Source organism: Perognathus longimembris, chromosome 14 (genome assembly GCF_023159225.1).
Source record: "Perognathus longimembris pacificus isolate PPM17 chromosome 14, ASM2315922v1, whole genome shotgun sequence".
Lineage (NCBI taxonomy): Eukaryota > Metazoa > Chordata > Mammalia > Rodentia > Heteromyidae > Perognathus > Perognathus longimembris.
The window spans coordinates 38546683-38559463 of record NC_063174.1 but is presented as its reverse complement, the minus strand read 5'-3'; the positions used below and the strand labels follow the sequence as shown (position 1 = coordinate 38559463).

At 34.5% G+C, this 12781-nt stretch overlaps 1 protein-coding gene across 6 annotated transcripts in view; it reads right to left on the bottom strand.

Annotated features, from left to right (window-relative positions):
- Window positions 1-12781, bottom strand: part of Pcnx1 (pecanex 1) — a 171897-nt gene that overhangs the window by 71706 nt on the left and 87410 nt on the right. For 2 of the 6 annotated variants that reach the window (XM_048362358.1, XM_048362361.1), the window contains exons 7-8: window positions 12450-12582; window positions 5797-5981 (exon numbers count right to left, since the gene is read on the bottom strand). The exons of 2 other annotated variants lie outside the window; for them this stretch is intronic. In XM_048362358.1, the coding sequence (XP_048218315.1) occupies window positions 5797-5981; window positions 12450-12582 (318 nt within the window). The remainder of the gene's footprint in view (window positions 1-5796; window positions 5982-12449; window positions 12583-12781) is intronic. 2 more of the 6 variants (XM_048362362.1, XM_048362359.1) reach the window with 2 other exon arrangements.

The window sequence follows — 12781 nt, the reverse complement described above, 5'->3', positions numbered from 1 at the left end:
AGTCCAAGGACTAGCAGGAGCATGCACATGTACATGCCACTCCCCCCCAAGACACACACACACATGCACATGCACGCATGCACGCACGCACGCACGCACGCACGCACACAATTTAGACATTTGTTTTACAACATCTAAAACTGGAAAAAACATAAATGCCCATCAACTGTAAATGATAATATATGACATGTCCATACAATGGAATATTTAATGGAAGAAACAACTACAAATAAAACGAATCTAAACACAGAAAGTCACATACTGAATGACTGAATTTAAATCAACTTCTGGAAAAGGGAAACCTCAATCACAGAAAGCAGATTAATAGTTGTCCAAGGCCAGAGGCAGAGTGGGAAGTGTACTGGGACTCCCAAAAGGTAATTGAAATATTCCACCTCGTGACTGACATTTCACTAGTGTACACCTGATGAAGCTTGTGGAACCGGACCTGTTAAGTGACTGAAAATTATTGCATTCAGTTTTATATCCATGAAGCTGATGAAAATCAAGGGAAATAAGACTAGCCTGATAGGTGAATGAATATAAAGATATAATCAATTAAATTCGCACAAGATTCTACGAATTTAGAAAATGACATTGGTATTTTTTGTAGTGCTTTAAATTATCTTCACTAGCCAGGTCCGGTGGCTCACGTTTGTAATTCTAGATACTTAGGGGGCTGAGATGTAAGGATTGCAGTTCAAATCCAGCCCAGGCAGGAAAGTCCCCGAAAGTCTTATCTCCAATTAACCCACCAGAAAACCCAGAAGTCATGCTGTTGCTCAAAGTGGTAGAGCACTAGCCTTGTGCTGAAGAGCTAAGGACAGCGCCCAGGCCCAGAGTTCAAGCCCCATGACCAACCAAAAAAAGAAAGAGAACAGAAACAACATATCCTCACTAGAAGAGTCAAAGAATATATAAAATGAAGAAAGTTCTCCCACTCGCTTGGGACTGCCAGATCTAAGATGTATTTTATGTATACTTTGGTGTTTGTTGTTTTTTTTTTTGGCCAGTCCTGGGGCTTGGACTCAGGGCCTGACCACTGTCCCTGGCTTCTTTTTGCTCAAGGCTAGCACTCTGCCACTTTAGCCACAGCGCCACTTCTGGCTGTTTTCTGTATATGTGGTGCTGGGGAATCAAACCCAGGGCTTCATGTATATGAGGCAAGCACTCTTGCCACTAGGCCATATCCCCAGCCCTGTGTGTACTTTGGAATAATGTTTATGTGCGTTTTTTTCCAAGAACATTCTCATACATAATCTCCTGAAAATTTTTCCCTTATTAAGTAAGCCTAGATATATAGAGTACTGAATATTACATTATTATCAGTTAGGAATTATTACATCTCATGTATCGTATTTCCTTAAGCAGTTCTCTAGTGATGGGCATTTCTTTATGGTTTTTCAAAATTATGAATAATGCTACTGCAAGTACATGTTCCTAAAATTTGTGCACAAAGAGATACAGGCACTTTTATCTATACTGCCAAATGACACCCTCTCAAAATGTTGTCCCTGCTATCTCTACAGATGTTTACTATTTACACAGATGAAAAAAATAATCTTAAATCTTATTTTTAATTCCCAATTTTAAGTTATGAACAAATCAGGCATGGAGACTCACATGCACAAAAACAGCTACTAAGGAAGTAGAAACTACAAAAATGTCAAGGCCAGCCCAGTCAAAAAGTTAGCCAAGATCCCATCTCAACACACAAACTAGTCATGGTAGTGTATGCTTGTAATCCAAAGAGATACTGGAAAGAGGATCAAGGTTCAAGGTCAGAAGTGAGCAAAAACACATGAATCGATTCAAAACACATTGGAGGCAAAAAAAAAAAAAAAAGTGATGGAAGCAGGATTCAAGTGGTAGAGGCCTTAAGTTCAAAACCCCAGTACCATCACTGCTCCCCCAAAATTTGTGAGCAAAGTTAAGTTTTTGGCCCATGAGTGCAGATCACTTATATTTCTTTTCTTTGAACTATCAACCTTCCCAATACATCACTAATCTTTATCTTTTTGGTTAGAAATCCCTAATACCTTACTATGCCAAAGACTGAACTCCCAATATTCATCTTCTTAGTATTACTTTTAATAAGAGTAAACTCCCCTAGTGCATTTTGAGCTAAGCTTCTGTCCAAGGAGTTAAAACTACTTCCAGACTCTTACACTTTACAACTTCAGTTATACGACAAGCTTGTCATTTTTAATATTTCAATAAAAATAAGCATTTGGCTTCATTTATATACTATACGTTGCTCTTCCTACCCCCTCCCCAAATCAGAATTTGGCACATATGTGCTGAAATAAGCAAAAAAAAAAAAAAGAAATAAAACCAAGATTGTTGTATAATAATTGTATAAAGAATAACTTTTGTGGTTCAGATGAATAAAAATGATCTACAACATAAACTCCAAAGCCTCATAAAGTCCTGACTCTGTACTTACAGTAAGAAAAAGTAGTTACAATATAATCTAAATGTACCAGTAGTACATAACTCTAGTAAAAGTCACTATTATAGGATATCTGAGTGTTTTATTAAATAAATAAATCCTCCAAACTAAATTTATAATTAATAATGGACAACAGCTATAAGCTGCTTACTAAACAAAGGGAACAGAATGGTGCCAGATTTCCTATAAATCTTCTACAGCAGACTACATTTTCAAGCTAATAAGCAGATTATCTCAAAGAATACTTTCTTGTCAATCCTTTTACAGTACTGAAACAAACAACTCAGAAAACTCAACTCAAGGTATCATTTTAAATCCCTAAACCATAACCAAAATCAAGGCATATACTATATTTAAGGACTGAGAAATTCTGATGAAAATTTCCTGTTCAAAAATGCTAACTTCAAAATTTATTAATCACTATGCCATTTGAACCTTGTAAAGACTTTCTTTTTATTAAAGTTTTCATGGGAATGAAGTCTATACTTCAAACTGAAGTTTTTCCTTAAAATTAAATTATACTTTATTTTTTGGGAGTATGAGGGTTTAATAAAACTCAGGCATCACACTTGTTAGGTAAACATTCTACTGCTTGAGTCATGGCTCTATTCCAAATTATACCACTTATAACTCAGTTTCTAAAATTAATCAGGAATAATCACTATGCCTGTTGAATACAGATTTGAGTGTGTATTACATATGATATGTGTACATGTTTTATGTAACTCTATTGTGCTATTCATGTTTTCTTCACATATAAAAATCATATGACTAATTTTTTAATAGAAGAAGCTAAGTTTATAAAGTAATCCTTTGTAAGTTTTCTATACTTTTAACAGTGTGGCTAGTTGTTTTTTGTTTTTTTGTTTTTGTTTTTTTTTTTGGTAGTCCTGGGGCTTGAACTCAGGGCCTAATAAGCACTGTCTCTGGCTCCTTTTTGCTCAAGGCTAGCACTCTACCATTTGAGCCACAGTGCTACTTCTGTCTGGCCTTTTCTGTTTATGTGATGCTGAGGAATAGAACCCAGGGCTTCATGCATGCTAGGCAAGCACTCTACCGCTAAGCCACATTCCCAGCCCCAGTGTGGCTAGTTTTAACATGAGTATACAGTACCCAAATTCATTCAAACAAAATAATCTTACTATTATTAATTTTTAAATTAGCATAGAAAATTAAACCATGCCACAAAAATATTTTAGCTTCTTTTCTCATTTCTTTAAAATCAGTTGTAGTTTATGTTCAAAATCTTTTGGGGATAATTGTATGTGCTTTAAAACATGTGTTCATTTTCCTTTCATTGTTTTGTGCCAATTATTACTGAGCATTGGAGGTGGCACTATTCAGCTACCATAAACCAAGAACTAGGCTATTAGAAGGCTGTTAAACACAAAACTAAGACCAAAATTTCAAGAGAATGTCCTGAGTGTTCACTTAACAATTCCTAAAGGTACCTATAATCAGAACAAGATTTTTAATTGTCAGAATGGCAGGAGTTCAGATGTACATATTTATAATAATTTGCATGTAGTTTTTAAATGAGGTTTGATAACTAAAGACATTTGGCAAATTTTTTAAGCAAGCTAAGAAATTTCATTGAGGAAAATCACCTGTTTTATGTTTAATCTGGTAAACTAAAACTATTAAATGGATCAAAATGAAACTTTTTGGGGGGGGGGGGCAGTCCTGGGTCTTGGACTCAGGGCCTGAGCACAGTCCCTGGCTTCTTCCCGCTCAAGGCTAGCACTCTGCCACCTGAGCCACAGCGCCCCTTCTGGCGGTTTTCCATATATGTGGTGCTGGGGAACCGAACGGAGAGCTTCAGGTGTAGGAGGCAAGCAATCTTGCCACTAGGCCATATTCCCAGCCCAAAATGAAACTTTTTTTTGTTTTTACTTTAACCAGTCTACTACTATAATGCCAGTGGACAACAACATGGTGACTATAAACTTTATAGTCAACAATTCTTAAAGCCTTTATCTATAGAAACTTCGGGTTAACTGGTGATGAATATTAATATTGTTACATAACTGAACTGATACCTGCAATGAACAAGTATTACTTGCAACTAAAGTAGTTAAATTGAACTGTACCTATTCTCTCTTAAGCACACTTAAAAAAGTTACCTCTCTAAATTACAAGTTCAACACCAAAAGCATTTTCAATGATGAAAATAATCAATAATCTTTTATATGCTTAGCATTTGTCTATAACATTTCTCCAAAATGGTAAAGAACTCCAAGAATAGGCATATGAAGTTTTATCAAGCCTAATTCTGGTACTTTCTATCACATAACCTTCCAGCTAACGCATCAACTGAATTGTGGTCCTTATTAAGCAAAAAGCAGTTGTAACACAGGTAGATAAAATCATAACTAAATGCTTTCAACTGAGAATTTTGAAAAAAGAAAATATTTCTTCATTAGGCTTATTTAAATAATTATTAACCTGCACCCTGAGCTTTTAAAACATCTGGATCACAAAGAGAAACAGAAATCAACACAGCATAAAATTCTGACCATAATAACATAAAGCAGATAAGTAGATATGTATTTCCAAGGGCCAAGGGTAGGGAACTTTTTTCTGCCAAGGGCCATTTGTATATTTATAACATCAATGGGGGGTCCATATAAAATTATCAATATAGGCTGATATGACAGTAGAGGACAGCAGATGAGAAGTAAACATAGCTATTGTAATGTAGCAAATGAATTTAAGGGCCCTATATGGCCCATAGGGCAAACATTCCACTCTGGTTATTTACTGACTTATATTCATATTAAAAGGGGAAAGGGTATATTTTATAAAGTTGTTACCTGATACAGTTACAGAGCTATAATGTCTTCAGAACACTGCATTTGGAATTATAGTAAATACTGCATACAGCTATATTGTAAAATACATAATAATTCAAGAATAAATTATATAGTAACAGACCACTTTCCTGCATATAGCACATTTAAACAACTCCAAGAAATTAAAATTTAGTCAAAATCCTTTTTTAAAAAAGTAAATTCACTTTCCCACACGGTGCAAATGCCTGGGAATAACAGAAATGTCCAAGTTACTGACGTTAAGAAAATTACTAAAGTATGAATATTTACTTACATTATTTACTTGTTAATAGTGAATATGCTCAAAAGGAAAAATATACAGATAGCACCAAGAAACAGAAAAGAAAGAAGCAAAAGTCAAATTTTCCTTCACACAGGTCAATTCCTACATAAATAATGCTTCTATGTCTAGTTCCAAAATAAAGCCCTCTCTGGAAGGAACTGCCACTACTGTTATCCATTAACTGCTGCATCAAAGTTTTGTATCACCAAAATTACTTAAGGCCTGCATACCAAGTTCATCGTGCAAACTGCTACCGCCTACAGCAGATGCATTGTCATGTGATGCTTCTAAGTGGACACTCCCATTTCTCACCAGCAAGGAGGCACTAGCACTGAGCACTGCAGCCTGGGAAGGGGGACGGGACTGGACTTTGACCTGCGCTGTGGACTGCTGGCCTTGCTGACCATCTTGAAGGCTAGGAGAAAACATGGATTGGGGAGACATTACAGGGAAGAAAAAAGAAAACAGCTAGAATGAAATCAATATAGGAACACTGATTTCAAAAAAGATACTTTTTTCAACGTAATTTAAGAAAGTCAATAAATTTTGTAATATATGCAGACAAATTTATTCTAGTCTTTTATCAATCTCATTCATGGTGATGAACTAAATACAGAAAACATTTAATATAGATATGTATTGGTAAATCTGAAACTTTTACCACAAGGCAACTAAACTATAAAGGCAGCAGAGAAGAATTGAGTACATTCAACACGGTGATTGGCATTGGTCATCATTAGATAAACTGAATTTTTCAGTCAATATGTACTTTTAACTTACGACCTTGTAGTATTATTCTAGGCATTTCTTTCAAATATTCTGCTCTCTTGGTATCATAATAGTTCCTATAATCATTTTTGTTTCTAGAGGCTAGGGTTCTACCACTTGAGCCACAACTTCACTTATGGCTTTTTGGTGGTAAACTGGAGGTAAGGATCTCCTGAACTTTCTTGCCCAGGCTGGCTTCAAACCTTGATCTCACATCTCAGCTTCCTGAGTAGTTAGGATTACAGGTGGGAGCCATCTGTGCATGGCCAGTTTCTATACTCTTAAAAACCAAAGAATCCTTATCAAATGCAACCAAGATGGCAATTTTGAGTCAAAAGAAAATCACAAACTAGTACAAGACTCAAACAACACAAATGGTGCAATACAAATGATCATTGAAGCTATTGACAGAAGCAGAGCTCATATAGTGTTATTCATAAAAGCTTCCATATTTCTGAAATAAGATGCTATATACAAGGGCTGGGGATATGGCCTAGTGGCAAGAGTGCTTGCCTCGTATACACGAGGCCCTGGGTTCGATTCCCCAGAACCACATATACAGAAAATGGCCAGAAGTGGCGCTGTGGCTCAAGTGGCAGAGTGCTAGCCTTGAGCAAAAAGAAGCCAGGGACAGTGCTCAGGCCCTGAGTCCAAGCCCCAGGACTGGCAAAAAAAAAAAAAAAAAAAAAAGGTGCTATATCCAAGATGTTAGTTAAAAATTATGTTCCCTTAATAAAGTTTGTGGGTTTTTTCCAATGCAAATTGTAATCTCATTAACAAGAGACTATCATTTTAGAAAGTCTTAATTTAGGAATGTGTATATTCTACCTTTCTCTAAGTTTTATAAAAATTTAAAAATATTTAATTATAAACTTAATTTCTTAGCAAAAGTATTTATAAAAATCATTTATAAAAATCATTTTTATAAAATTATATGTTAGTGCTGTTGGTACTGTAGTCAAATTTAAAGTGATGAAATTCATAAAAATATTTTCATCTTATACATTAGTCTCTGCACAATGTTCAAACAACACTGTATTCTGTTTAAGTTTACTTTAAGAATCCCAGAGAATATTACTAGTTATCAGACTTCTTAAAAAAAAAAAAAAGAATGCTATTCTGGATGGCCTTGTTTTATCAATGTTACTGAGTACTATCATCTCTATAAACCTTTGTATTCAATATAATGGTTTCTTCAGTGTCTATATATGGCTAAGCAGAAAGCTTGGAGCGGTAGCTCACATCTGTAAGCCTAGCTATGCAGGAGTTTGAGATCTGAGGATCACCAGTGAAAGCTAGCCCATGCAGGAAATATCCATGAGACTCTTACATTCAATTAAACACCAAAAAGCCGAAGTAGAGGTTTGGCTCAAGTGGTAGAGAAATCAATGCTGAGTAAAAAAAGATAGGGGAGAGCACCCAAAAAAAGAGGGGAAGGCAAGGGATGGGAGAGGGGAGAGAGGCTAAGTAGAAAATATTGTACAAACTTCTTAGCCTGTGATTATGATAAGAGAACACTCTAGAACTATACTACCTGATATAACAGCCATGGACAATTTAACTTTAATTTTAGTTTCTCCATCATTCTAACCACATTTCAAATGTCCAATAGCCAATACTATGTATGGATAGCAGCCACCATGCTTTGGCTACCAAAGTGGGCAACACGTAGCAATTACTGCCTACTATATTGGACAGTAAAGATTACAAAATATTTCTGCAACCACAGACAGTTCTATTCACTAGGCTTCCTTTGAGTCTTTAGAACCACTGAAACATACACATTCTAAGAACACAGGAATGCACATGAGAAAAAAATCTGCTAAAATTTTAATGCCATAGCCACAAATATAATTACTTAGAGCCAGGCACCAATAATAGCTCATGTCTGTAATCTTGGCTACTCAGGAGATTGTGACCTAGTGGATCTCAATTCAAAGCCAACCAAGATGGATGAAACTCTGCAAGACTTCACCAAAATAACTGGCAAAAAGCCATGTTGGGGGTTTGCTCAAGTGATATAGCACCAGCCAAGTAAATGTGAAACTCTGATTTCAAACTCTACCTTGTACTAGCAAAAAATAAAAATAAATATTTCTTTAATTTTACTTAAAAATATTTGTGGGTAGAATCACTGCATAATATATATATATATAATCAAGATGTAATCATGAGAATATAAATAGGTTTTTATCTTCCATACATACATAACTTATCTGTTATTGTTCCTCTGAAGCTATCTAAACTTATCCAAAAACCTTATCAAAATGAACAAATTTCACAAGAGAAAATAGTAAGAAAAGATGACAAAGTAATCCAAATACTGTGTCCTTTCAGATTCAGAAAATAGCAGTATCATATAGGATGTGCACTCAATCAAACTTTCAATCAATTACTTTCACTTAATAATCACAGGCAAAAAATGTTAATTTGAGTTAGCTGTATTTTAATGGAACACACTTGAAAACACATTACTTTTCAATCCATAGATGTATTATGTATATACAATATACAAAATGTTTTCAAAATATTAGGCAGTGCATGAAAATCAATTCCAAAATAAAGGTAAATTAGACAAAAGCAAAATGTCAAGTATTTGAACACCAAGAGCTAGTGATAAAACTTTATGTCCTTTGAATTCCTATTTCAAAACCTTCAAATAGCAGGAAAGACTGTCAGTTTTCCATAAATTAACAGAGATCATATTACTGGAGGGCTGTAATTCATTTCAAACTAGTAACTGACATGAGTACATAACTTTTACAGTTCCACTTATATGGCTAAACTATCTATTTAAGGAAAGGTAGCTGCAACTACTTTATCACAGAGCAAAAAGAAAGGTCTCCGATGCTAGTGATGATACCACTAGCATCAATCACACTAACATTGCTAACTTGAATGACAGAAGTATAGCTAGTCTTGTTCTTTCCTTCCTCTTTGCTACTTGGCACATTCTGCTTTATATTGTCACAATTGCTTTGTTTGTATCTCACCAAACCCTTATGAGTGTTGACTCCATCATTCTTAATCTCCAGATTCCAAAGAAAAAGGAATCTTGAATATTGTACACAAGCAACAGATATTCATCACTGACCACAAAATGACCCCTATGAATCTCTACCTACAGACTCTGAAGTATGATTATGACCTTATTATTGTTCTTTTAACTTCATATTCAATAAAAATAAATTTAAGAACACATTAGAGCTTTGATTCCCTTCCACAAAGTACAATGATGATTTCTTCCCATTCCAGCCCATTAACTGAGATTCAAATATATATAGTATTTAAGCAGATAAACACAGAACTCTATATTTGTATTACAAAAATTTTTCAATATGTATGTTTGATCTTAGCTGCATTAACTAGAAATAATTGCCAATGGCCTATAAAACATCTACAAGGCTAAAATTTTTTGTAATTAAAAAAAATTACGAGGGGCTGGGAATATGGCCTAGTAGTAGAGTGCTTGTCTCATATACATGAAGCCCTGGGTTTGATTCCTCAGCACCACATATATAGAAAATGGCCAGAAGTGGCACTGTGGCTCAAGTGGCAGCGTGCGAGCCCTGAGCACAAAGAAACCAGGGACAGTGCTCAGGCCCTGAGTTTGAGGCCCAGGACTGGCCAAAAAAAACAAAACAACAATAAAAAAGTAATTCTGAAAGAGTTTATCCTAGTAAGCCTTATAAAAACATGCAAATTCTGGGAGAAAATGGATGATTCATTTCAAGCCTTGTAAACATGTATTGTATCAAACCGCTTTGGGGTGGTGGTTACTCACTGAGGCTTAATACAAGTTCTAATACTCCCCTTTTGTTTTTAGTTTTCCTTATTGTAGTTGTAGTTACCTAGAGTTAACAGCAATCTGAAAATATTGAGAATTCCAGAAATAAATTTTAAGTACCTTTTATTATAACATATTGTAATTGTTCTATTTTATTTTCAATTATCTACTGTGCTAAATTTATATCATCTTTCATCACAGGGACATATGTTCAGTACATACAGGGTTCTGTATTATCCCCAGTGTCAGCCCACCACCTGGAGATTTAGGACATAGCCTCCATGGACAAGGGTCTATTCTGAAGGTATCTGCACATTTATTCTCTTTTTGACCTCATCCTCCCTCCCCAAAACAGAGTCCCAAATTTTAAATTGTACTTAAAAGATGAGATTATTATTCAATAGTTCATAGAAACTAAAAAATAACACTGATACAACATTAATACATTTATAATTATAAAAGATGTTTACAACAAGTTGGTATTTATCCTAATTCTTAACAAATAATTTTTATTCTATTAGCTCAAAATGAGGTCAGCCTATTTAGAATAATATGCTATATTTGTGCTAGAAATATAATATTTTGGGATCTCAAAATGAAATGTTCACTACCGAAAGACTACTTTCTAAGAAGTCTAGTGTAAATCCTTTAGAAATAAGTTCTACACTGTATCTGAGATCTGATTTATTTAAAGTCCTAGAAAAAAAGGAAATACTGTGATTGATTAGGGTTAGGATTAACTCTTTAATATTCCACCAGGTAAGAAAAATGAATAAAAACTAATTTGTCTACATTTCATGAATGAGATTCAGCAAACTAATTTGTGGCAAAAAAAAAAAGAAAAGGAAAAAGAAAGAAGAAATGATTTTTGAAGACTCAAAATGGAAGGTTAAGTAGATGCTTAAGAAACATAAACATGGGTAAACAGGGAGGCAAAGAAGTTATTTATGGCAAGTATTATTCAAGGAAAAAGAGGAGGTCAGAAATAATAATAGTAAAAGGAAAATAAAGTCCATAGCTCTGTCTACAAGTTGGGCTCTGCCCCAAATCTAATAGCAGAAAGAAAAGTGTTTTCACGCAAGAAAGGAAATAGAAGAGGAAGGCTCACAAAAGCAGTGGTCTCTAGAATAAATGTTGGTTTGTTGTGGTCCCATATACTTATATTTTAAATATTAGCTCGATCCATATACTACTTTTCATTACATTATATATTACTAAAGGAATGAGCAAAATGACCTATGAAAGACTAAGTTCCTGACAGTACATAAAACTCAGAAACAATCAGGACCTAATCTCAGGAAAATACAAAGTAAATTAAAAAACAAAACAAAACAGGACTTTGCTACTCTCAAACACAAGGTTTTTAAAAGGGAAGGTGAGGGTTTACCTCTTCTAACCTACCATGAACTCAGAAGTTATTTCATCAAATATTATTTCTTTTCAAGTTGAAATTAAAATGTAGCATAAAATAATTGGTAAAAAGATATTATGGGGCACAGAGATTAATAAAAGCATATGATATAATATATGCACTGCTTAAACAACCATATATTTATATCCATGTTTATCTTTTTAAAATAAATCAAACATCTTTTGAATAGATTTTTACATTTCAAATTCAAGACATGGACTGGTTAGATTTGATGCAATTTAAACCACCAATATCTTAATGAAAATTATATGTAATATCATGAATAGATGTTTCCTTACTTGAGAAAAGATAAAAAATGGTTTTTAATATGCCATAAGGGCTTAGAAATTCAACATATATATAACATTATATATATTATACATATATATATAAACAGAAATACCTACTTGGCCAAACTACTCCTAATTAAATATTTTAGTCCTGTGTCATTATATAGGACCTGGTGATTGTGAAATCAAAGACACCATGTTTTAAGCAATATAAAATCAAGTATCATACTTAGTGGTAAAATGTAATTAAACTGACTTATCAAGGTCAATTAATTTAGAACATTAAGCTGTCAGCTCTCTGTTAGTTTTCAACAAACTCATCACTATTATTCATCTTAAACACAATCAAGATGTTGCATAATTTGAAATACAAAAAGTTAAAGCCTATTACTTACACTTCCATAATCATTCTAAAATGATATCACAATTTGAAATGGGCAAAACCACTTTGTTTAAACAGTGCAACATAAGACATGCATAATGCAATAGGCTTATGGTCACATGCACAGAAGAGCTGAAATGTATAGAAGTAACAGAAAGCAAAAGAAAGAAGTCCTCCAATGCTTTATTGGGTTAGCAGACCTATTACATGCATGGTGGAATTGGTGGAATTTTAAAATACCATACCTGAGGGGTGATCCGATGAGCAAGGTAGGAGGGGTAGGGTTACTCCCTGCATTGTGCCTGCGCCGAACTGCCTGACGCCTAAATGTGCTGCGTTCACGGCGAAATGCCACCACCTCCTCGCTGGCCTGTGCTGCTGCATCAAGACAGACTTAGGTCAAATTGGAGCCTAGGTCAGAGATGTAATAGCAGCTGAGCCTGTCCTTCCCTGGACTTCCCACCCTCACAGGTAAATGAAATTTATCTACTGATTCCAAATTTATTTTGTATGTACACTCTTCAATTCTAGCATATCAAGGAATACATGTATGTTTTATTTTTCAAGGTTAATGTTT